This window comes from Mustela nivalis, assembly GCF_964662115.1.
Source record: "Mustela nivalis genome assembly, chromosome: 8".
NCBI lineage: Eukaryota > Metazoa > Chordata > Mammalia > Carnivora > Mustelidae > Mustela > Mustela nivalis.
The window spans coordinates 35,345,502-35,372,314 of NC_139027.1; the positions used below are offsets into that span (position 1 = coordinate 35,345,502).

Consider the following 26,813-nt stretch of genomic DNA (forward strand, 5'->3'; position numbering starts at 1 on the left):
AAGTCCTTGGGTCCAGAAGATATAAAGAATTCTCAAAACTCAACAGTAAAAAACCATCCAATTATGAAATAGGCAAAAGTCATGAACAGACATTTCCCTGAAGAGGACATTCCAATGGCAAATGTGAACATAAAAAGATAAGCAACATCCTTAGCTGTTAGGGAACTACAAATTTAAACCACATTGTGATACTACCACAAACCTATCAAAATGCTAAAATTTTAAAAATATTAATAATATTTTTATTATGCCAAAGGAAGCAGAGAAACTGTATTACTCATACATTACTAGTGGGTGGATAAAATGTTACAGCCACTCTAGAAAAAAGTATTCAGTTTCTTAAAAAACTAAGCATGTGCTTACCATAAAACTCAGCAATTATACTCTTGGACACTTATTCTCAGAGAAATGAAAACGTGTACTTGTGCCAAAACCTGCACATGAATGTTCATAGTCAGTGCATTTGACACAACCCCAAGCTGGAAACAACCTAAATGTCCTTCCCTTGGTGACGGGGTGGCCTGACTGACGTCCATACCACACTCACCAGTAAAACACAAACACCTGTTGACTCTCAGCAACCTGGATGCTGAGTGAGAGAAACCAATCTTAAAAAGTCCCATACTGTACAATTGCATTTATATAGCATTCTAGAAATAACAAAATCATGGTGATGGAGAACGGGGTCAGCGTCGTCAGGAGTGAGGGAGGGAAAAAAGAGGGAAGGGGCCGTGATTATACAAAGGTAGCATGAGGGATCCTTGGGATGGAACTGTTCGATATCTTGCTTGTGGTGGTGGTCACATAGAGGTATGCATGTGATAAAACTGAACAGAACTGTGCACACACATGCACACATGCATACACACATAACTGCATGTAAAACTAGCAAAAACTGAATGAGCTCTGTGGATTATACCAGCACCATTTTTCCTGGTGGAGATATTGAAACAGTGCTGTGTTTTGGAAGATGCTATGGTAGAGGGTACATGAGATATCTCTGAATCATTTCTTACATCTGCATTCTTAAACTTGCATAAAAATAAAATTAAAAAAAAAGAAAAATGAGCATTTGCATTGATAAGTTTAAAAAATATATTAAAGATATATTAAAATACTGGAGATTGTTATTTTTATGAGGTAAAGACTCTGGATGCTTGAAAAGATTGATATTGAAATGAATTTTTTATAATGGAAAAATTTTTATGAAAAATTGGCTAACTTAAAGAATAATACAGACATTTTTAGAATGGTATTCAGTTATAAGTTTAGTCCACTGAAAACTAAAATGTTAGGTGGCAGCTCTCTCTTGCCCCCTTATTATTTTAGCTTTAGGGATATCTATAGTTAAGTAAATAATTTAGGGGGAATTATTTAATTTGGGCTAGATTAATAGTTGCCTGCTCTTTGGTCTCCCCCCTAAATGTTGCTTTAAAAAAAACCTCTCCTTAAGAATATTCGGTAATCAGAGGGACACTTGGGGAGCACAGTTGGTTAAGGTCAGATTCTTGGGTTCAGCTCAGGTCATGATCTTGGGATCCTGAGTCTGAGCCCTGCATTGGGCTCTACCCTTGGCATGGAGTCTGCTTGAGATTCTCTCTCCCTCTTCTTCTGCCTCTCCTGCTCATACGAGCACATTCTCACGCTCTCGCTCTCCCTAAAATAAATAAATATTTTATTAAAAAAAAAAAAGAATACTCAGTAATCAGACATTGTACTAATTCACATTCTCCATTCCAGCTGGTGATCCAAGTGTGTGAGGTTTTTCAACAACTTTCTCCTCCTCTGGGAGTATGTTTTAAACGTTAGCATGTGGTTCGGCATCATCTGAGTCTGAAATTATGATTTAGCGCTTTAATTGCAAAGCTTTAGCTTGTGGGCAAGATAGACAGATGGTTTAATCTACTTAGGGGATGGTCACAGTTTCTAACTATGAATGAACATGGAAGCCTAGGCAGAGACGGGGACTACTTGCTATTTGTCATGTAAATGAGAGAATGGGCACTGAGAGGGAGGGACTGCGGACCATGGTGGGGCCCTAATGGAGGGATGCTGGGCAAGAGGGAGGCTGAGCCCCTGCTCAGGTGGACATGTGCCAGGACAAAGAGACAGAGCATCGCTGCAGTAAGAGCCCATGTAAGGACTTCATGCCCAGGCTGAGGAAAGAAGCCAGCAATGGCTCAGTCTGCCAGAGAGGAGATAATCAGCAACCTTAAAACCAGATGGCAATGACCTTCTTTGGCCAGTTTTCCAGACAGACATCACTCAGACACGTGCTAGACAAACACAATCTTAAGCCATGACTGAAGTTTATTCTTAGGCAGAAAGACTTGTTTTATAAGTAGTATGTGTCAGGAGTCCCCAGATCACCCTCGGGTTTGGGGTGTTCTCTTGGACTCATATGACCCAGCATGTCACCATGATCATGGTTAGGATTTATTGTAGCAAAATGATAAAATACGAAATCAGCAGAGATAAAAGGCACATGGGGCAAAGTCTGAAGGAAACCAGACATGAGTTTCTAAGACTCATCTCCCACTGGAGTTACACAGGACATACTTAACTCTTCGGGCAATAACCGTGACAGTGTATGTGAACTACTGCTTAGCAGGAAAGTTCGTTGGACACTCAGCATATAAGGTTTTTGTCGGGGGCTGGTCATGTAGGTTCTCTCTACATAGCGTACCTCAAAATTCCAGACTTTCAGGAGGAAAACAGGTGGGCAGCATAAACCATATTGTTTGCATAAATAGTTCAGGCACAGCAAGCCATACTTATTAGTCAGGAAATGGTGGGAACTCTCCCCAAATCCCAGTTCCCAGATGTTAGCCAAGGGCCATCCTTGCAAGCAGGACTTTCCAGGAATAGCAGTCTTTGGCCTGCTGTGCTAACTCCTTTCTGCAGTGGTACCATAAGATGCCCTTCCTGATTTCATTGCTAGGAAGAAGGAAGATTAAAGATGTGGTGGGTGGGGAAGTGATCCAAAGGCATCCAAAATTAGGAAGAAAGAAGATATTTAGACACTACAGCATAAATAAGAGGACTGGAAACCCAAGGAAGGACTTCTGGTTAAGGAGGATGACATGAACACCCATATTACTGCTCCTCCCTCCTCAAATCCCATTGAAGTAGCTGGAAGAAAAAAATAGAAAAGAACAGATCTGCAGGAGGACTGGCAGTGGAAGAGGAGCCATCAGAGGACCAAGGAACGTGACTTCTTTCTGGAGAATGGACAGCAGATGGGATGGAAATGATGGGTCAACCCAAGTGGAGAGGGCTGGAGGTGAGGGTTGTTACTCTGGGTTATCTCTGAAAAGACACTGAGTCACAAGGGTTGAGAGCAGGAGAGGGACTGGGGCAGAGAACCAGGCATCTCTGTCAAGCCCTGCCTAGCAGCAGGATGGCTGGGCTCCTACATCAGAACCCTTGACTACACTTGTAGCATCTGCCACAGCTCTGGAAACTGCTTTGGAAAAGGACACTTGATAGCCTGCCGAGGGAGGCCTTGGTTTCCTTGGGTGAGAGACCAAGACCTCTCAGCACATTAGCTTTGTGCTGGGGAGAGGGTCAGCCTGCCTGCTTGCCACCAGTTGACACACCCTACAGGAAACCTGTCAGATGACAGGTCCTGTTTTGTACCTAGAGCTTTCAGGGCACCTGGCATCACACAGAGTTAGGAAAGGTGGCTCTGGCTGCCTGCAGTGGTCAACCTGGCCTTCTACGTGAGTGTTGGAATCTGACCATACTGGGGAGGCTTCCTTTCTCTGGGCTGGACTTTGCTTCAATTGTACTTCCTGACGCAGAGATAGAAAATTAAGGAGACTAGGGGACAGCAGAAACTGGTCAGTGAATTTCATAGTATTCCAGTGTTACCTATAGTGCTTTCAACCCTTTGCCCCATGTTGAGACTCTAGTGATCTTCAAAGTGGTAGTACTGCTGTCCCATGATTGAGGAGAGGGGGAAAGAGCAGGCATGCACTATCGAGTTTCTGCAGGCTTTACATATTTCCCTTTAAGTAAGACGAAAGGTCCTCTGACCCTTTCATTATTTTCCTGGGGCAGAGGTTGTAGGCCCTTGGTGAAATTTAATTATGTCCTCCACCAAATCCAATTATGACCCACACCCATGAAATCCCATTATAACTTTCTTTGCTTCATTAGAGATACAGCAGAACAGGTGCCTTCCTAATCCACTCTGGCAGATTTCCTAAAGAGTATCAGTCAGAGGCTTTGCATAGATTGGTCATTACTCTTCTTTGCAGGCAGAGCAAATATGCAAAAATGCAAATGATCTGTGGTCTAACTTGCTTAAAGACCATGTAAGTATCTGGCTTCCTATAAGAAAGTTGATTCCTTAGAGATTTTAGGCCCCCAGGACTATTTTCCCAAGGACATTCAGATATTTTTATTCTGTTTTTCTTAGTATTTCCAGCTTTTACTTAGAAAAATTTCAAGTAGAAATTTTGAGAGAAAAATGGAAAGACTAGTACAGTAACACTTGGATTATATTCTCCATTTGGGTAGATTCTCCACTTCCAAGTGTCAGTACTTTGCTATATTTATATGTCCTTTTTTTTTTTTTTTTTTTTTTTGAGAAAGAGAGAGAGAGCGTGCACACACATGAGGGGGTGGTTGGAGGGCAGAGATGCAGAGGCAGAGAGAGAGAGAGAATCTTAAGCAGGCTCCAAGCCCAGCATGGAGCCCAAAGCAGGGATTGATCTCAGGTACCAAGATCATGTCAGGAGCAGAAATCAAGAGTCAGACGCTTAAGTGACTGAGTCCCCAGGTGTTCCTGAATGTCCTCTTTCTTATTCTGTGCATGTGTGTGTGTGCATGCACACACACATGCTTGTGTAACCATGTGAAAGTAAATTGCAGACATCTGTAAAAACTTCAGCATTCATTTTCTAAAATAAAGACAGTTTCTTACTGAGCACAATACCATCATCATACCTAAGCGAATGAATAATAATTCCATAATATTTTCTAATGAGGATAAGCAGACATTTAAGGAAAATCAACAACATGAAAATGAAGGAGCAAGATGAACAAACAGCTGCTGGTACTGAAAGAAACAAAACAGAGAAATGAAAACTAATTAATATCCTTAGATATTGTGACAACATTCTCATCTATAAAACAAGAAGAGCCTGCTATGAAAAATGAACATTACATTAAACTATGGTAACCATAGTGCAGAGAAATACAGTAAATTAAAATTAGACATTTGCAAAATTTTAAAATTTTGTTGAAGGAAAATTTGAGAAAACTTCTTCAGACTGAAGATCAGAAAAACCAAGTGAAGAGAAATAAAGAGGAAATAAAAGATACAGATGATCAATCAAGGAAATCAATGACATTCCTGAAAAAGAAAACAGAGAATACAGACAGGCAGACAAAATTAGAGAAATAAAAGAAGAAAACTTCCCACATCTGAAGAGGGACACAAGTTTTGAAATTGGCAGGACTCACTGGAAAGGGTCACAGCCTAAAATTAGCCTGGAGAATTTCAGATCACTGGCTAAGGACAAGAAGAGGGTCCCCAAACCTTAGACTGAAAAAAAAAAAAAAATCAGATTACTTACCAAGAAAAGAGAACAGATTGTCTCAGCCCTTTTAGCAGCAATGCTGAGGGCTAGAACAACAATTTTCAAGTCTGACACACCCACACATCCCTGGAGATGCTGTTCAAGTTCAGATTCTGAGGTGGCTCGGGGGTTCTGCATTTCCAGCAAGCTCCCAGGCGATGCTGAGACTGCTGCTCTGCTGACCACATGTCTAGTGGCAAGGATCTAGAATAAAATGGAACAATGTCTTTAGAATTCAGAGGAAAGTCATCCTGAATATAAAATTTCATAGCTAGCCAAATTATTGATGAAATATGAGGTAAAAATAAGACCTACAGATATTCAGTTGCTCAGTAAGTTTTCCTGCCATGTGCTTTCTGAATAACATCACTTGTAGATGAAGGGCAGAAAAGCAGAAAAGGAATTAAGTATTAGAAAGACATGCATGCTTTCTGGAGCTAATCCAGGAGCATGTATAAAGAAATATCTGGATAGTAGTGGTGTGGTGAGCCTGGAACACAATTAGTCCCAATTAGAACAGGAAGTCAGAGGATCAAAAGAATGGCTTCAGAAGGAAATGACTTTGGCTCTACAAATAGAGTGATTAAAAGGCAGGAAGATCTTAGTGATGTGATGGAAAAGGCATATGTTTCTTCTTGAAACAAGGGGGGGAAAGTCCATTAAGATTTCAGGAAAAACAAGACTGCTCAAGAAGAGCACGCTCCAGATATGAAGCAAACTACAACATGACAGGAGAATCTGTTTCAACTTGACGCTTGGAAACGTTTCCTTCTAGCAGAACAAAACCCGCTTAAAAATGGTTATTTATGGAGTGAGGTCTTAGAAGAAAGGGATTGGGCAAGAGACTTCTACTTTTTATTTAAGACCGTTTAGTATGGCTTGAATTTTTAAAATTGGGTGTATTTAAAAAACATTTTCTTAAAAATACCTTCTTTAAATACGAAAGTGAAGAAAGAGAAGAGATGAAGAGTAACAGAGAAAGGAAGTCCTTTCTAAAAGAGAGAACAAAGACCAGTGTATTTCTTGGTCCTTGTCTCTGTCTCTCTCTTACACACACACACATACACACACACGCACACACACACACACACATGCACACCCCTCACCCTCTAGCCTTAGCGATCTCCCTACCCCTTACCACTGGAGAGAATTCCACATTCTTCTCCCAGACACATAGGACCTCAGGGGCTAGAATGGTGCCTTGGGACCCGAATGATGTTAGGTGAGGGCAGGACCTCAGGCTGCTAAACCAGGACTCCCCCTGCTCCTGGAAGGACCCACACAGTAAACCAGAAACCAGAAAGAACATTCTCTCTGGGGCTCCAGCCTTCTGGCTATAGCTGAGCAGCAGATGAAGACATTGAGATGGCAGATGGAGAAAAATACAGATATCCCTGAAATCAAAGGTAAAGGTTGGGCCAAACCCAATCTCAGGGCCATGGAGCATCAGTTCTGAAGTGCCTGAGATCTGGATGGCAAGAGGAGCAGCAGGTACAGAGCGGATGGGGCTGTGGATGGCCCGTCTATTTACCCAAAGGGTCAGCTGCTTTCCTAATCTGAGGGCTCTTGGAGAGAGAGAACAAGGGGGTAAGCTGAGGGCCTGCTTGACCCAGCAGATCAGGGGCAAGTGGTTCAAGGGATGTTCCCTAAGACCTGCAGATGGGAAGTTACACCCAGAATCACTTCCAGTGATGGCAACAAAAACCAAGGGGAGTTGTGTGGAATGAGACCAGAGAAGCAGGCAGAAGCTCAGGAGCTGGCCTAGTGAAGACTATGAAGGCCATAGAACTGCCAAGGGTGGGCTTGGGACCCAGTCTCACCCTGGCATCCAGGCCAGGGTGGTAGCATTGAAATGGAGTGGGGAGGACAGCTTGCAGTTCTGCTTAGGGAGTAGAACTGACATGAAGCATTTGCAAAATGTGCTCATTTGGGGGACCTTGGTGGGACTTTTGGGTGATGCTCTTCCAGAAAAGCTAAGCAAAGTAATTCGAACAGGCATTCTATTTTTCTATTTCTAAACCCAATGACCAATGCATGAAGCTGGCACCAGTTTTTTCAAAACCAGATGTTTTAGCATCTTTAGCATATTGAAAGGTCTCCCCTAGGGCTCCACGTGTGAGGTTTTGGAGAAAGGGAGCCTTCTGAATCTGGCCCACTTGTTTATCCTTATTCCTCCACTCCCCAAGGTGACTTCATTTTCTCTACAGAGAGATTGGTTTTGGCATTGTTTTTCAAGTTGGGATCTATGAGTTCTTTACAAGAATGTGTTAATTATTTGTTTTAACTTTGATGATAATCTAAACAGAAATAGTCTAAGTACGTTATGTAGATGTCTAGATAACACCATAGACCTGGAGGCTGCCTGCCGTAGGATTCCCAACTTAGTCTTTACATTTACGGGCCCTTTGGCAGCAAATAACATCACCTTGGTCACCAGGAACCAACGAGAAGAGAACAAATGTAGGTTTTCTATGACCAAAACTATGTGTTTGTGCCAAGTGAGGCCAAGGGGTGCTATGTTGTGCTGCTGAAGGAAGATTTCATCATCAGAGATTGGGAGGAGAAGGGCCTCTTTTCCCCGAGCCCTCAGGGGTATGGGCATAACCCATCCACAGGAACCTGCATGGCTAGGGAGGGCCAAGTTCATGCTGCAAAACAGTCTGCCACATGGTATTAGGGCTGTTGATATGAATCTCATTAGTTTTATAGTTTTGCTTGTATTTAATTTCATAGTTTATAATTGAATGAGAGCCACAAACATAAGGTGTTTATATCTAGTTAAATGTTTGAACATGTTCAAGCAACATTATAATTTGAAACAACTTAAGTCAACATTGAGGGTTAAGGAGAATTTTTGTTTTCCTTCGGAAAGGGTTTGTGCCTTACTCGAGATATGGAAGACTTCACAGGATTTCTTTTTTTAACATTCTCCTCCTTACCATTTATTTATGTATTTATTTAGTCACAGATGTAAAGCCTTAGTTGCTTTGCCTTCTGAATAAAAGAAAGTAAGTATACCAGTGATATCTACTCCAAGCAACTCCGCTGGACATTTTGTTGTTAGGGGGTGGGCTTCAGGAGAGGCCAGACATGTGTGTGCGCTGCAGGGAAACTAGCTGTAAAAGGCAGATAGAAATGTGTGGAGGGAGGGATGGGGAGGGCTTAGAAGGCAAGGGTTTGGGGATGGGCCTGAGAAGACTTGGGGCAACAGCAGCAGCCCCACACCGGGGAAAGTGGACAAGCTAGATTCAGGAAGGTCACCTTGGACCCAGCTGCCAGTGACAATAGCAGTCAGGACACAGCTGGCTGGCTGTAACACAATATCTGCCAACATGGCCTAAACCAGCCCTAATACCATGTGGCAGACTGTTTTGCAGCATGAACTTGGCCCTCCCTAGCCATGCAGGTTCCTGTGGATGGGTTATGCCCATGCCCCTGAGGGCTCGGGGAAAAGAGGCCCTTCTCCTCCCAATCTCTGATGATGAAATCTTCCTTCAGCAGCACAACATAGCACCCCTTGGCCTCACTTGGCACAAACACATAGTTTTGGTCATAGAAAACCTACATAAGAACATCTCATCCTCCATGGTAACCCCAGAGCTGGCTCAGGGGCCTGTCTGTCCTTAAGGCCCAAGCCTCTTTCCAGCATTCCATTCCACCAACATTGGAGTGGTTCCAGGGTGGTCTCATCTGCATCTTAGAAGGGATTCCAGAAACCTTGCCCAGAAGCCCTCAGCTGAACTCCTCTGAGATCTCACTGGCCAGGACCATACAGTTGGCCAAGGCCCTTCATGGGATCTGGGGGTGAGCACTGGGCATTTTCCTCCTCTTTAGTGAGAGAAGGTGTGGGCCAGAAAGCAAAGACTGTATGGGGGCCAAGGGCAGCGAGTCGCAGACAGATGACCAGTAGCACCTGTCCTACAAAATAAGTATGCTCCTGAGCTGGGTGGGCTCCACCATTCAGGAAGAACTGGGCTGGCCACGGGTGGCTGGTTGATGAGGCCAGAAAATGGAAAAGGACAGAGGTTGGAGTCAGGGGCCACTCCCAGGCTCCTTACACCACATGGGGATCTTTGGCATCCTTGGATGAGGCCCACAACAGGGGTTACCAGACCAAGGGTCTTCACGGCCAGGCAGAGACCCACGTTACTGTAGCAGAGCCCTGTAATCTCAGAGCACCGTGGAGACTGGGGCAGAATGTGGGCTCCTGCCCTCTCCAAGCGGCTGTTGCCAGTTCCTGCCCACTGACTGCTGCCTCAAGGGAACGTGGGTTCAGGCTTCCCAGAAATTCCAGGTTTTCAAGAGAAGAGGAAACACATCATTTGTTTTTTAATGTGAAAGGGCAGGCAGGGGGAGGTCAAAGAAAACATGTTTGTGGGGTGCGCTGAGCCATAGAGCCTGGCATCAATAGGTGCAGACCTCCTAGCCCTAGCTTGCTTACCTCCTTTGGAAGCTTCTGCTCTAGCAAACATGGTCCCAGAAGCTCATTGGTGAGGTGGTGTCCATCCCGGAAGGAGTGAGGAGAGGCGGTAAGCTTTAATAATTCCCTTCCTGTAGTCCAGCATATTCCTGAGAGTTTGCCTGCCAGGCTTTAGGGTTTGGGGCTGACCTCTAGCTGCAGGAAGTCCTCGCATCTGATCAGTCACCTCAGAATCCGCAAAGGACAGGGCTCTCTGCAGGAAGACCTCCAAGGAGGCCAGGGAGGCCGGCCTCAGGGACCAGGTTTGCCCATACTGACTGAAGATGAAACCCTTGGCCCAGCCTCTCTCAGCCCCCACCTGCTCCTCAAGGATCACCCGCACCTTGTAGGACTCTTGTAGGATGGACTCATGTCAGTCAAGCGCTCGGCACACAGGAGAGGTTCACTCAAGGCTGTGTCCTGTTGTTTCTTCTTCTCCATTTGATTACAAATTCCACGGTCAATGTGTTCATCATTTTATTTATATAGTTTCTTTAATAGAGCCCACATTTCTATAGAGCTTTATTTATACAGCATGAAATAGAGACAAGTTCCTTGTCTTTTGGAGGTCCCCTTCCACATTTTACAAGTGGGGGTCATAACCCAGACTCTATAGGGATGTTGTAAGGATTAAATGAGGGAACACAGGCAAAGCGTTAACTGTGGTTATCGGCACATATAAGGAAAAGCTCAGTAATGTTAACTTGTTGCAGATATAGTGCAGGGCACATAATAGATGCTCAGTAAGTGCTTTGTGGGTGCCTGTGATGCGAGAGGCCTTGTTTGGGCTGGGCCAGGCAAGGGGCTTTCCTTGCAGCTATGGGCAGTGTTTCCAAAGCGGAGTCTAGATCAGGGCAGAGGCAGAAAGCAGGAAGGCTGTGTCCAGCGCAGAGCAGAAGACTGAGTCAAATCTGTGGAAGGAGAGCAAGGCCCAGGTGGGAGAACCAGGGGCAGCCTGGGGCAGCAGCAGCTCAGGGTGAGAGACAATACATGGCAGGAGCAGCCTGATTTAATGTGGTCCAGGTGCCTAGCATGGCCTCTGAGGCTCTTCACAGCCAACCCCTGCCTACTGCCTACTCTGGGCACCCATGGTTCTCCATGCTTGTGCCTTTAAAAGTGTTCCTCCTGCAGGGTGAAAGCCCTTGTCTCCTTCCCCTGTTCCATCTCAGAGACAGAACTGTGGTCAAGTGCAAGGGGCTTGGTTGCTAGTGCCCTTCCCTGCACCGCCCCCTACCCTGCCGAGTGAACTCTGAATTTCCCTCTGTCACCCTCATCCTGTTACTCTGTCCTACTGACTTTCTCCCCAGCTCACTGGCTTCTTGCATTCTCTTGGTACCCCCAGTGCCCAGCACGGAGCCTAGAGCACAGGAGAGGCAGTGTAGGTGTGGAATTATTAAAAGCATGGGCTCTGGGTTTAAGTCCTAGCTATGCGAGCTTGGTGACCTGCCTAACCTCTCTGGGCCTCAGTTGCCTTATCTGGGCATTGGAATGATTCTGTTAACTACCCAGAGTTGTCAGGAGGATTAAATTAAGTCATTCCATATAAAGAGTTTGGAACAGATCTTAGCCTTAGTAGGTGCTCAAAAAAAATGGCAGTTGTTACTATTAGGTATTGAACACATGAATGAACGAATGAATGAAGGTTATCTGTGCCAGTGAAGGGACAAGATGTTTCTTATTCATCTCTGTAATCCCCACAATACTCAAGAGTGGCGGTAGGTGTCTTGCACACAGTGCGTGCTCCATAAAGGTGGGTGGCATGAAGGGAGGAAACCACAGGATTGTGCTTTATTTCCTCCTGGGAGGAGACATTGGTATAATAAGTTAAATTTGATCCAGATTTAACCAAAAAACCAACCAACCAAAAAAAAAAAAAAAAAAAAAAACCCAAACCAAAAAACTGACCACTCCTAAGATCTACTTAGTGCATGAATTTTTGCTGGGCTTACATCACTGCTTTGGATCCATCCATCCTGCTAAAGTATAAAGTTCAAATCCATGTTTAAGGTCCAACAATTACTCAGAGCCTTGTACCTGTGGGTTTCTGTGTTAAACAGCTCTTCCTCTCTTCTCCTCACCCCACCTCTCCCCTCCCCCCTCCCTCCCTGCCTCACTTCCTTCCTTCCTTTTCTTCTAGCCAGGGAATTTTTCAAGAAATCTCACCTTGATGGGATGTCCAGCACCTAAAAGAGGAAAAATGTAAAGGGCTCGGGGAATCACATCCACTTGGCTTTTTCTTCCATCTCACACCCCGAGTGACACCTGAGCTGCCCTCAGGAACCTAGGGTGCTGGATGTTGATGTAATAGGAATGTGGGACACGCAGTGACATTTGTGTCGGCAGTGCAACTGAGACCCTGAGGGCTGGGTCCAGCTTCGTAGGGTGAAACCTAGACAGTCATATTGGACATCACACTCAGAAGGACCGGTGCTGGGGTTTAACATGCCACTCTCAGCATCTTGAAATTCTTCGTAATTTTTGAGCCAGGGGCCCTGCATTTTCATTTTGTGCTGGGCTCCAAATGATGTAGCCGGTCCTGCCTAGGGCATGATTTGGGTCCCAGTGCCATAAGAGCAGCCACTTTGAACGGCCCCATCACCCCATGTGGTGCAAGCCTGAGTGCAGCCCCATTTCCCGGCTTGTCCTGGTTACATAATGGATGATGTCTGGTGGCTTTTCCGTAGACACCATGTTTTCTATTCTAATTGGCTCTCAATATTTCTATCTTGGCAGCAGATACCACTTATTAAGGCTTTTTCATCCAAGTTTCACTGTACCTGGCATAAATCAGTGAAATACTTAGTATGTAGAAATGCTAGTTGCTTCATAGGTGCCTTGAAAAGCCATTTGACCTAAAAAAATATATATAACTTTTATTGATGTTATATAATCACTGTTGCCTGATGCATATGATATTCATTATAAATGCACGTTTATGATGTCATTATTCTGCACAATTTCTTAGACTCATAGTTTCCAAATGTTGGCTGTAGATTAGCTTGATTCCTCCTACAGATGGGATCTTTTTTGAAAAGGCAAGCGCACTGCTCTTCTGACTACCCAGTCCCCCAAAGTTCCCCTAAGAAAGGGGCTCCTGTGCAGGTGCACTGGGGATTAATCAAGTATATAGAAGAAAATAGTATTCATATTTAGAACCAGAGAACAGAGTAAATAACCACAGAAACAACATGACCACAAAAACGGTCATCTAGAAAGAAATAACTTCACAAGTTGTCACAAGAAAATCTTGTGAGTATTCAAAACACCAGACTTAGAGAAGGATGTAATCACTTGTATTGTAAAAAGATAATGTATCTTTCACTTGACAAAATGATCAACTACTAGGTTCGTTTTTCAATTAATGAAATCTCTACTAAAGTAAAATTGTATTGAATTTCCTGATTTTGGTAATCACTATTGCTGTGTAAGATACCATTCTGGGGGGAATCTGAGTCATAACTACATAAAACCTCTCTGTACTATTTTAGGCTTTCAACTTTTTGTGGGTCTGTAATTATTTTAAGAAAGGAAGTTAAAATTTTTATATACATGTATGTACACATACACACACACCATAGCATACTATAATGTATTTAGGAGCACATCTATGAGTCAAAACAAGCACTTTTTTGTCACATGCCTAGTCAAGATGGTGACTGGTCTCTTTGCCTCTCTCTGGTCATTTATCAAATAAAGTATTGGGTTTAGAAACTGTAATGCCCAAACCCAAGCTAATGGTAGCTGATAGCTTCAGTCATTTAATCTTTCACCAAGGGAGTATCAACAGCAGGAAATAAACTCGTTTTTAAGATCATATTTTCTTGTCTTATGACCTAGAAAAGGAGGAACGATGCCAAGAGCAAGGAACAAAAAGGAAAGAAAAGGGAGCAAAGATCCAAAATGACTAATCTGCCAAAGCCCGATTTGTCTGTCCTTTCTCTTAAGTTTAGCACCTGATCTGGATTATTACATCATTCCAATTTTAATTCTAGTTAGAGTGAATTTTTTTTCAATTTAAGTTGCTTAAATTGGAAAAGTGGAAGTAATGACAAAAGCTAAAGGAATTGTTAAGGAATTGAACCAATTGGATAAAACATTGAAAACAGGAAGGAGATTTATTTATTTATTTGTTCATTCATTCAGGAAGGACTCTTCTGCTCTCAACTCTGTGTCCTCTGTTGTCTGACACTTTTAAGGATAAACAAACCATAATCTCTTAGCATTTTCTTTCCAGACAGTAGAAAGACAAGAAACCAGGAGACAAGTTGCTTTGCTCTGTATCATCAGGCATCAATAAATGCTATGAAGAAATAGAAATGTAAAGATATGGAAGGGTGGAAATCTGAGAAAGGAATCTTTAATGCTTGGAATGATGTTGCTCTTGTAACAAGAGGGAGATGGAGTTAAAGCCATCATAAATCTAACAGATAAGCAAACACAAACAGTTTTGATCTTAATCTTAGTGATGTGTCAGTGAAACTTGATTGCTATATGATTTTAATTTTAATTCTAGTTAAAATGAGTTAATTTCCCCCCATTGCTGGGAATGTTTTAATTTTTACACAGATTTCGTATAGCAACAGACATAAAAATCTTCACATCCTTTGACCCGTGATACTGTACTGTGATTCTGTTTGTTTGTTTTTTTTTTAATTTTATTTTTTTATTTGAGAGAAAGGGGCGGGGGGAGAAGCAGAGAGAGAGGGACAAGAAGACTCCTGCTGAGTACAGACCACTCCCCCCATCCCCAATGCAGGGCTTGATGCCAGGGCCCTGAGTTCATGACCTGAGCAGAAATCAAGAGTCGGGTACTTAACTGACTGAGCCACCTAGGTGCCCCAGTACTGTGATTCTTATAGATACTGAACCCAAGGGTGCCTGGATGGCTCTGTGGGTTAAGCTTCTGCCTTCGGCTCAGGTCATGATCTCAGGGTCCTGGGATGGAGCCCCACATCTGGCTCTTTGCTCAGCGGGGAGACTGCTTCCCCCTCTCTCTCTGCCTGCCTCTCTGCTTACTTTTGATCTCTCTCTGTGTATCAAATAAATAAATAAAATCTTTTTAAAAAAAGGTACTGGAGGTAATGCCCTCTTTTTTATAAAAAAATATTTTGTAATACCCCCTTTACTATCCCGAAGTGAAATATAGATAATAATACAACTTAATCTAGAGATATAATTTCAAGAATTCAAGACAATACTTAAAAGAAACAAAAGGAATTTATAATAAACATAATAATATAGAGGACAATGCCTGCATCTATGCATGGGATTACCATGGCAGCTTCTAGCAGACTGAGGCCCTACGTTAGGAACCTGTCATAACTGGGAACATCATACCAGCTTGCATGTCGCTGGTCTAAAGCAAGTCCTATGGCCTTCTCTAACCTTAGGGGGCAGGGAGCTTAAGCCATCCGTAGGCCCAGATGGGAGGAACCTGAAAGCTTTGGTGTAACTGAGTTAGGCTCTGCTCTATCAGTTGGCTGTATGGGTTTTAGTACCTGGCTTTGACAGGACACTGACTGTGGCATAGTCTTCTGTGGGTCAAGACTGAATTGCATGACTGGCTCTGCCCAGCACTGCCAGCAAAGCTCCCCTAAGCAAATATGCCTTGATAAGTTTCCAGCATCCCTCTCATAGGCAGGGTGACCCTTTATAAATATTTTTGCATCACTTGGATCATGAGATTTATTCTCTGGTAATAACCAGAAAAAAAGGGGGGTAGGGGACAATGAATGCTCTTTGTCTAATATATTGATATCAAAACAATTAATGACAGTATAAAATTGGAAACAAGCCAAATACCTAAGTGAATGGGAATGTCTAATTAGCTCTGATGGTTCCAAACAAAAATATTATACAGTTATTAACCAGATAACTAGAATCAGAGACAGCAATGTGAACCAAAATGTCATTTAAGATATACTGTTGATTGAAAGTATATATATCATTTAACATCATCTCTATAAAAACATCAGTGTATCTCAAAGAAGGAAATATTCTAAAGTTAGTTTTGTATGTGATTGAATCAGCTGTTTGTTACTATGTAACAAACCACCATGAAATGTAATGTAAAACAACACCCAGTTGTCAGCTCATGGTTGTGGGAGTCGAGGGTTTGGGCTGGGCTCACAAGCGGTCGTACCTCTGCCGGCCTAGTAGGCCCACTTGTACCATGGCGGTCAGCTAGAGGCTTGGCGGGATGTTTGGTCCAAGGTCGTCTCACTGACATGTCTAGTACTTGCTGCCAACTATCCCTTGGGCCTCTGTCTGTAGCAGGCTAGACATGGACACCTTTTTAAAGGTGAACCGGAAAACATGCAGTAATTTAGGGCAAATTATAACTTTAAAGCTGCCGGGGGAAAAGATTGATGGATCTTGTTTTATGTATACATTTTAATTCTGTTCCCCAAAGGCCTAATCAACCATAGAATATTAGAGGCAAAAAAGAAAACAGACCATCCATCTATCTGGATCAGGGACAGCAAGTAGGTTTTATCTGAAGTGTCAGCTAAAATACTGGGTTCCAAGACTGGCCTTAGAGGCTGACATCTCAGGTGGGAGAGAGAGTGGTAAGTAGTTAGCTAGTTAGTCAAGTGAGCCGTGGGGGAGGGATTGACAGTGGTAGGGTAAGCACCACCCCTTTGCCATGGCAAACAGAGACCTCTGGGAGGATGGGGTTTCTATTTGATGCTTTCCAAGGTGTTTGCTAGAAGCAACTAGCCCTTAACTGGCTGCAGCATTTCAAGACACTCTAGCTTTTTTTTTTTTTTTTTTTTTTACATTCTTGACAAATGACTGACAAATCAACTGTCTGGCCAGGTTGTGGTGCGGGCACTGCTGGCTCAGTACAGCAAACAGCATAAAGAGAAGCCACTGGTCAGCTGCCTCCGAAACTGGGCGGAGTCTGGGAGGGACAAGCTGAGAACCAGGTACGTAACTGCTTAGGCTGGGACCACCCTTGGCCCTCGGTTTCTTATTACTGGGTCTGGGCGTAGGGAGCCTTGTCACAGCACAGCCCCCTCTTGTTGAAATTTTAAATATTCCATTTATGCAAACAGTCCACAACTAGGTAGCATCATGCCCCCATTCCCCAGCTGGAGAACCAAAACATTGCTGATTCTGTTCTTATTCTACTCCTGTTCCTTCTTTATTGTGTGTTCATTATTCCAAACACATCAGAGGTTTTAATCCCCCAAACTCCATGAAGTTGGTTATTATTTCCATTTTATAGATGAGAAAACTGAGGCATAAAGGTTAAGAATTTTGCCTGGAGGTATGTGCTAATAAGCGACAGAGCTAGGATTTAATCCCAGGCAATTTGGCTTCAGGATCCATGTTTTGCTTGTTTGTATTGATTTTTTAGAATTTTCTTTAGGCTTAATAAATAAGGAGTAGTGTATGTGGTATTCTGTAGCTTCCTGTTTTCACTCTACTTTGTTTCTAAGATTCATCTAAGTTGTGATATGGGTAGATGAAGAACTGTTCTCTTTGTGTATCATATTTCATCATGTGTATATACCCCAATTTGCTTATCCATTCTAATCTCCGATTTCAGTGGACACTTGGATTGTATTTTTGATATTTGGTAAAAAGCTCTTGTGAAAAATCTTGTATGTTCTCTGGGGAATATGTCTAAGTTTCTACAGGGCCTTCAAATTTAGTTGCAGTGACTCAGAATAAGAAATAAATTTTACATCAACCACTGACGCCCACACATCCATAGAGGCAGACACCACTGAAGCAAACATCTCATAAAACAATGCTTAGCCTATTAGTCGTCATGGTCTCTGGTCGTTTTCAATTGTTTTTTAAAAAAATACTGATCTCAATCCTTTAAACTGATTTTAGGGCCCATTGGTGATTTGCAGTGTGTTGCTGTTGTGTATTATTACCTAGAAGTGAGATTGCTGTGTGGGGAGTATGGCAATGTTCAACTGTACTAGATAGTCACTGTACAAATTTATACCTTCACCAGCAGCACGTGTCCTGTGGAACCGTATCCTCACCAACACATGGTTTTATCAGTTTTCATTTTGTCGATACCATATATGCCTATACGTATATATAAAGATCTCTCTCTGTGACTTTAAATTGTGTTTTCCTTAATGCTCTTAAAGTTGAGCACGCTTTCACAAGTTTATTTGCCACTTATATTTCTTCTCATTTGAAATGCCTGTCCACGTGTTGTGCCAAATTTTCTTTTTCTTTTTCTTTTATTCTTACTGATTTTTAGGGTCTTTTTAATCCTTTATTGTTACAGACATTACACCTACCTTCTACAAGTCTGTGCCTTGTCTTATATTTTCTTTATGGTGCCTTTTAACATAAATTCTTAAATTGCTGTGGAATTTATCAATCTTTTATTCTACACACTTGCTGAATCTTGTCTACTTTCAGATCTTGAAGTATATGTTTTTTAAAGTTTGAGAGTTTCCCCTTTCATATTTAATTCTTGAATCCAGTAGAAATTTCTGTCTGTAGTGTGAGGAAGGGATCTAATTTCATTTTTTTTTCTCCTCTAGGGATTGTCAGTTGTCCCAGCACCATTTACTGAATCAACTGTCCTTTACTAGTGATGTGGGGCCCTCTCTGGCACTACTGTAAATTCCCATTTCAGGACTTCTTTGTTCCTAGCCTATTTGTGTATCCTAATCCAACAATACACTGTTGCAATTACACTAGTTTTATAATTATTATATTATATTATATTATATTATTATATCTAAAATATAATTCAGAGTTGTGTTGGCTTTTCTGGGTCTTTTGTACTTCCATATAAGTTTTGGAATCTGTTTGTTAAGTTTTTCAAAAAGAAGCCCTGCAAACACAAAAGGAAACTATTCTTTGACTGTGGTTTTATGAGATATATAGGGTAGTCAGATTCATAAAGACAGGAAGTAGAACATGGTTACCAGGGGCTTGGAGGAGGAAAGAATGGGGTGTTATTATTTAGTGGAGACAGCATTTCAGTTTGGGAAGATGAAAAATTTCTGGAGATGAATGGTGGTGAGGGTTGTACAGCAGTTTGAATATACTTAATGTCATTGAAATGCACCCTTTTAAAATGGTTAAAAATTTTATGTTACGTATATTTTACCACAATTTTTTAAAATCTGCTCTAATTTTCTTTCAAAGTATTAAATCTATAGATTTGCAGAAAAATTGATGTATATACATATAAAACTGATTCTTGTCTCAAAGATTTTAATCTTCTAAGTGTTTTCTAGAAATCTATAATTTTCTCCATACATAGTATATCCTTTGATAGATTAATTTCTAGGTACTTTATGATTTTATTATTGTAAAAGGAATACTTTCAAAAAATTGTTTCTATTGTGCCCATTTATTATAAAAATAGTTGACTTGTATATATAAACCTGACGACAAAAAATAATTCCTTCTATATCTATAGATTCTTTGAGTGTGTTTTTTCTATAGACAATCATACCATCTGCAAATAATGACTTTTTCTTTCTTTCCACTTGCTATTCCCTTTTATTCTTTTTCATATAGAAGGTATTTTTTTTGTCTTAGTCCTGGTTTTAAAAAAAATTAGCTCAACATTTCACTATTAAGAATGATGTTTGCCAAAAAAAAAAAAGAAAGAAAGAAAGATGTTTGCAAAGGTTTTGATAGACCCACTTTACTTCCTAAAGAAGCTCCACTTATTGTTATTTTAAACATATTTTTGTCATTACTAGGTGATGAATTCTACTGCAAATGATTTTTTGCTTCTATTGAAATGTTATGTGTCTTCTTTAGTTTGTTCATGTGATAAATAACCCTCATAAATCTTTTAACTTTAAACTACTCTTTCCTGCTTGAAAAGCATTCAATTTTGCTTTGCTGCACTGTCATTTTTATATTTTCCTGAGTTTGGCTTGCTAGTGTTGTTTTAGCATTTTTGTTTACTTATTGGTCTACTGTTTTCCTTTCTTGTAGTTCCCTGATTTGAATTTATATGAAGTTTTACTAGTTTCATAAAGCTATTTTGGGAGTAGTTTCTTGTTTTGTGGGAGAATTTGGTAAGTTATCTGAAAATTATCTTGGCCTGGGAGAATATTTAAACTACTGATTCACTTGCACAACACGGGTTTAAACAGCACAGTGCTGTCCCTTCGATAAACACAGGACAATATTGTAAATGTATTTTCTCTCCCTTATGATTTTCTTAATAACATGATCTTTTCTCTAGTTTATGCTACTCTAAGAATACAGTATATGATACATACAACATACAAAATATGTGTTGGCTGTGTGTGTTATTGGCAAAGCTTCCAATCAACAGTAGGCTATATGTAGTTGAGTTGTAGGGAAGTCAAATGTTAAATGAAGATTTTTGGTTGCACTGGAGTCAGCACTGCCTGCCCCCCCAGCACCATGCTGTTCAGGAGTCAGCTGTGGCTTAATTGTTTTAAAACCATTTAAGCTTTCTCTTCTTGTGTTGGCTTTCATAAATAATATTTTCTGGGAACTGATTATTTCGATTTGAATTTATTGGCATAAGGTTTTTCATACTGTTCTCTGATTATCTTTTAAACTTCTGCTAGATCTATAGTTATGTTCCATTTGTCATGCCTAAATTGATTTCTTGAGTTTCTGTCTTCCTTATTATTGCTTAATCTTATAGGAAGTTTGTCTGTTTTTTAGTTTGTTTTTTTCGACAACCAGCTTTCCTTTTTGTTGATCCCTTCTATGGTACCTTAGTTTTCCACTTCATTGATTTACGCTCATAAATATGTTGCTTCCTTTATTCCATTCATAAGGAATTTATTGTGGCTTTTAAATTTGTGTGTGTTTTTTAAATTGCTATTTTATTTGGAGGCAGATTATTGTCTCTGTAACCAAAATGTGTGGAACTAATTTCCAAGGAAAGTATTTATTAGGAAATGTCATCTTACAATCTTGATTAAAAACATGGGAAACACAATAAATAGTAGTGTGTGGGACTTTTCATATCTGTTGGCATAAAGTGAAATTAGGAAATCTGTAGTCTGTCCTTTTTTCTTTTTTTCTTCTTTTTTCTTACTACTGCCCAGGTTCCTATTTATTTAAACTGTAGTCTATCTTTTTTGGGGTTGGGGGGGCGAGGCAGGAGAAGGGCAAAGACAGAGGGAGAGCAAGAATCTTAAGCAGGCTCCATGCCCAGCATGGAGCTGGACACAGGTCTTGATCTCACAACCCTGAGACCACAGCCTGAGCCAAAATCAAGAGTCAGATGCTTGACTGACTGAGCCCTTCTGGTTCCCCAAACTGTAGTCTATCTTAAAGCTTGAAAACATCAGCTCCCATATTCTAGGACCGTTTCACTTAAGTCTCTATTAGTTGTAATGTCTCAATTTATCCTCACACACTCTACAAAGTCAGTACATCTTTTTAATATGTCTAGCACTGAATGAGCATTGTGTAGTACTATTAACTTTCTCCCCAATTTATTAGTTTGAAAGTTTTCCAACATATAAGGAGTAGAAAGAACAGTACAGTTCCCGTCAGAATCAGTTCCATCCATTCAGGAAACTTGTTCCCAAACTGGCAGCAAATCATCTGTCCTTTCATTTCTTTTCCAGATAGCAGAGCAGGGCTCGCTTCCATCATTCTGAAAGCAAAACAGACCCTCACCCATATGCAAATCTATATTCCTAGCAAATTTTCCGGGATAGACTTGAGATGTGCCAAAGGCAGTATTCCAATTGTAAATATTTGGAAAGTTCCAGTCCATTTATTTTTGTCTCGGATATTAACCTCCCAAACAGTACACATCTCTCTCCCCCAACATCCAGGTTTTACTGATTCAGTCTGTCTGTGTTTCTCTACTTAAGTCCCAAAACCTTGCTCTGATTTTTATGTATATTGAGAAAAGCTGTTTCATCCAACATGTTTTCAGTGTATGGGGCACTTCTCTAGGCATTAGTGACATGGCAGTGACTGTGGGTTCTCAGCCCCCGTGGAGTTTATAGTCTAGTGGAGCACTCAGATGGCAGTCATACTGACCACTCATGAGAGAAGGACCCATGAGCCGGGGGGTGGGGGGGCATGAAGAAAGATGGGTTGAGAACTTCTTGGGGCTCTGAAATGCCTCCAAGTTGGCCGTTACTTTGTGTGGACACCCAGAAGCTACCTCTTCACGTGGACTATGGGAGGAATTGGTGATGGTTCTGAGAAGTCTTCATGAGACTAGGGGAGGGAGGCAGGGCTTGGTTCTGAGTAGGACTGTACCTAATTCTGCAAACAGCTCCATCTTGTCCTCTCTTGTCCTTTCTTGTCCTGATGAATGATGTTCTTCCCCTCAACCACAGGGCTGCCATTGGAGCTCTGGCTGCTCTCATCAGCCCACTGATCCTTAGGAGACTTGGAGTTGAGGGAAGTGAAGATTCCCTATTATACTTGAATGTTTTGCCATACTGTATTATAAACATTTTCAAGTGTGGAGCAAAATTAAAAGAATTTTAGTGAACATTTATACATCCACCATCTAGATTTTACTGTTTAACCTGTTATTGTGCTTGTTACATCACATACCTATCCATTCATCAATTCCTCAACCCACCCAGCAATTCATCTTTTTTTCTCTGATGCATTTCAAAGTAAACAACAGACATCAGCATACTTCTAAATAATTCAGCATGAACATCATTAGAGTTTGAAATTTGGTTGTAGTTTTTTTTTCTTCTTATGTAGAATTTGTGCAATGAAATGCACAGCCCTTCAGTGTGCATTCACTGAATTTTAACAAGTGTGTGCACCTGTATAACCCAAACTCTTGTTAAGTTATAAGTCATCAGCATCCAGAAAGTTCTCTTATGTCCCTTTTCAGTCAGTTTCTGTGACCACCACCCCAGATGCATTCACTGATAATCTGAAACTTTTCTACCACAGATTAGTTTTTCCTGTTTTAGAATTTCGTATAAGTGGAACCATAAATTATGCACTGTTTTGTAGCTGGCTTATTAGCATGGCATAATGCCTGCTGAGATTCATTCACGTTGTCATGTATATTAGCTTGTTCCTTTTTATTGCTGAGTAGTATTCTATTTTATGGATCTATAGGATTTGCTTTCCATTATTTTATTGGTGGATAGACACCTGCGATGTTTTCAATGCTTTAGTCTTCCCAGTTGATCTACTGTGAATATTTATATATAAGACTTTTTGTGAATATATGTTTTTTTTTCTCTTAGGTGAATTGTTGGAGTAGAATTGTTGGGTCGTAGGGTATGTGTTCATTTAGTTTTATGAGAAACTATGGGAAATTTTTCCAAAGTGGTTTTGCCATTCTACACCTCATCAATAAATATGAGAGTTCTGGTTGCTCTGTATCTTTGTCAACATTTGATGATGTCAGTATATTTAATTTTAGTCATCTTAGTGGGTATATAATGATGCCTCTCTGTGGTTTTCTTTTGCATTTCTTTGATGACTAATGGTGTGCATTTGAATTTAATTTAAATTTAGAGTCATTTTGACCTTTTTATAAAATAAAAGGAGATTGCCTTTAGCGATATTCCTATTTTTAAGAGAATCTGCACAGCCTTTTATACTAGGTGAGTTCCTAAAGCTACGTGATGTGGCCATGCTTGGCATGTAACTCATGATAGGGTGGGTGGATGAGATCCATTTCGCATAGCACATGAAGTTCACAACCTCAGATGGACATTCTGATTGGTAAACATTCCAAAAAAGATAGTTTCTAAGAACAAAATTTATAGTCTCCAGACTTCCTAGTAATAGTCTACGGAATGACTGAAACATACTTTTCAATAAAATGTGACAGTTCTTTACATTTTTTTGTTAAAGAGACTAGGAAAGAGGCTCAACCTTCTAAAAAGACTGGATTCAGAATAAATATGGATATAATTTAAATTTCCTGGTACTTAGCCTATAAATGACCTCCCACCCTCCTGTCAACATGGAGGGCAATTACAAATTCATTGCTAGGCATTCTCAAAAGCATGGTGTCAATTGCTTCTTAATGTTTCTCTTGTGGCTTCTGACTGAGCAACAACTGCTACCTGCAGGTTTAATTTTAATTAACGAGCATCTAAGTTATTTGGGTCTTATGATAACTTACTTCCCAAGGATTTGGGGTGAGGGGAGGGCAAAGAGGTGGGTAGGCTATGGGAAACCCTAAGTGTGAATTAACCCCTTTGCTATCTATCAAAATGGAAGTTTCATGAGGCAGGGTGGGAGGGGTTGGAGGGGTGCAAAATTAGCACAAAAGGCAGAGCCACATATTGAAAAGTCCATAGGGTTTTAAGGGAGACTTAGGTGTTTTAAGTCTCTTTGTGCCTAAGTCTCTAACTCCCCTGTGGCTCAGTTTCCTTATTACCAGATGGGAAAGATGGAAATTACTACCTGCTGAAGAGAGTCATTATCTCTGCAGAACATGGTACACTGCACTTTCCCATAGCCCTCTCACTGCCCTCTGGAGCTCGTTTTCCCTTAAATACAGGTATCCCCTAAGACAAAACCCAAGCCTGAGCGTGTTCTGCCCATGTGACCTTGAATGGGTTGCTGAAACTTGCTGAGCCCCAGTTTCCCAAACCATACATTGAAATAATTATGGTATCTGTATCATAGAATGTCTGAGATTGTTGAATATTACGCAGCAGTAATAAGTACAGGTCCTGATACATTATGTATTTAAGAAATATTATTCATTGACAAATACTTTGTGATGGATGTATTTGGCTACCAATGTTCATTTGTAATCATTATTATAACATATGCCAAATAATGGTTGAGAAGATTATCATAAACCCGAAGGATGGAAATTATATAGCTCTTAATGAAGAAAGACTATATAAAATATTGATTAACTACCTATAATACAAGAGGAAGTAAAAAAAAAATAGGAAACCAAATTATCTTTATACCACAAGGACAACCACATAGGATCAACTCAAGCCAAGCATTCATCAGAAAAATCCTGAAAGAAACATGAATATAGTGAGTGAGAGATATGAGGGGCTGGATTGTACTTACATTGCTCTTCTACTGGAAGAAAATTCTTTTTGACAGAACAGACTGTGTCTGTTTTTTTTCACATGGCATCCTTTGGTGAGGACAAAATAATAATAATGGTCACTGTGTTTCTCCTTCAGCTTCCTGGCATTTAACATGGACACAGTCGATAATCTCGCCTTTCTATTGAAAGCAGTGAATTTTCGTGAAAGAGTTCTTCAGCGGAGTTTGGTGGCCAGAATTTATTATAAGGTAAAGATACGTTGTGTTTTTTCTTTTGGACACGTGTCTAAGGCATATTCTTGCTGGAGAACAATCTGCTAAATGTGGTAGAGGATGAGTCAGGGTAATTACAAGCTTCTGGAAATGGCTAGAGTTCTTACAGGACATTTTTATGACATGACAATCCTGCTTGTTCTTCAGGCCCCGATGCTACTGTTGAACCCTTTGTGTTGTCTTTTAGAATTCTGCCCGCAAGCCACCATTGGGCTGCTGTGAGAGTTGAAGAGTGGAGTAATTTTAGCCCTTATTGGAATTGAAAAATCATTGTCTATATGTATAATGAATACTTTGTTCTCTGGGGGAAAAAGGTACATAAGGCATATACAAAAAATTACCATTGGATTAGAGATACACTCTCTTTCCTATTAAAACACCCATGACATGGGGCACCTGGTTGGCTCAGTTGGTTAAGCAACTGCCTTTGGCTGAGGTCGTGATCCTGGACTCCTGGGATCGAGTCCCACATCTGGCTCCCAGCTCCATGGGGAATCTGCTTCTCCCTCTGACCTCCCCTCTCATGCTCTCTCACTCTCTCTCTCAAATAAATAAAATCTTAAAAAAAAAAAAAAAAGAAAGAAAGAAAGCAAAACACCCATGACACCCTGCAAAAACATAAAACCTTATATTAGCATTGATAGAAATCTAGAGGGAAGTTTGCCAAGTGCCAATGGGGATGGTCTGGGGAAACATTCCCAACCCCAGCAATATGTTTCATCTTCTAATGCCAGCATGAATAGACAAAACGACTCTGAGATGTTTTACTTATCCTGCTCTCTGCCCAGGCTCAGGGGCCCAGGGCTACTGTAACCTGAGAACAGACCACTTCCCCTCTTCTGAATGGGAATTAGTTTCCAAGAGGGCCAGAATCGGGCCCCATGCAACTCTCACCTTTTAACTCATCTCTTTTAAACTGATTCTAAGATCACACCTCCTAGTACAACCACAGAGCAAGTAGAAGGGAAGAGGATGAATAGCACATGAGAATGGGTATTCTCTTAGGAAATGCTCTGAAGGCAGAAGAGCCCTGGAAGTAGAAAGTGGTCAAGACCCACTGCTGGTGGGACAGAGCCAGACTGATGAGAACCTGGGGGCTGGGCCAGGTTTTGTACCAATCAGTCCACCCTTCAGGTATAGGTACAAGGTGAGGCCCTGCCAGACACCGGGGGCCCATCTGCATAGGTTTAGTGACTCTGAGCTACCTGCCGTGGTCAAACATGGAGCCAGTCAAAATAAGAGAAGGATACACTCACAGGCAAAAATGCATTAGTGAACAGCGTTAACAATGGATAGAATGTAGTCTATGACTTAGCTTTCCAAGACTGTGGAAGAAAAGGATAAAGATGAGATGGCGAGAGATAATGATAGACACAGAGTGAAAATAGTAGAAATCCAACCTATGTATAACAAATATTCCTGAAAATGCTGGAACAAGAAGAGCAGCAATAATAATCACAGATGTAAGAGAAAAATATTTTCCTTAGTGTAAAAAACAAATCAAAATATTGATAGAAGGGACGCCTGAG

At 41.1% G+C, this 26,813-nt stretch overlaps 1 protein-coding gene across 7 annotated transcripts in view; it reads left to right on the plus strand.

Moving 5' to 3' along the window:
• ACOXL (acyl-CoA oxidase like) overlaps positions 1-26,813 on the plus strand; it is a 346,408-nt gene that overhangs the window by 222,635 nt on the left and 96,960 nt on the right. For all 7 annotated transcript variants that reach the window (XM_082743347.1, XM_082743348.1, XM_082743346.1 and 4 more), the window contains 2 exons: positions 16,867-16,976; positions 25,149-25,260. In XM_082743347.1, the coding sequence (XP_082599473.1) occupies positions 16,867-16,976; positions 25,149-25,260 (222 nt within the window). The remainder of the gene's footprint in view (positions 1-16,866; positions 16,977-25,148; positions 25,261-26,813) is intronic.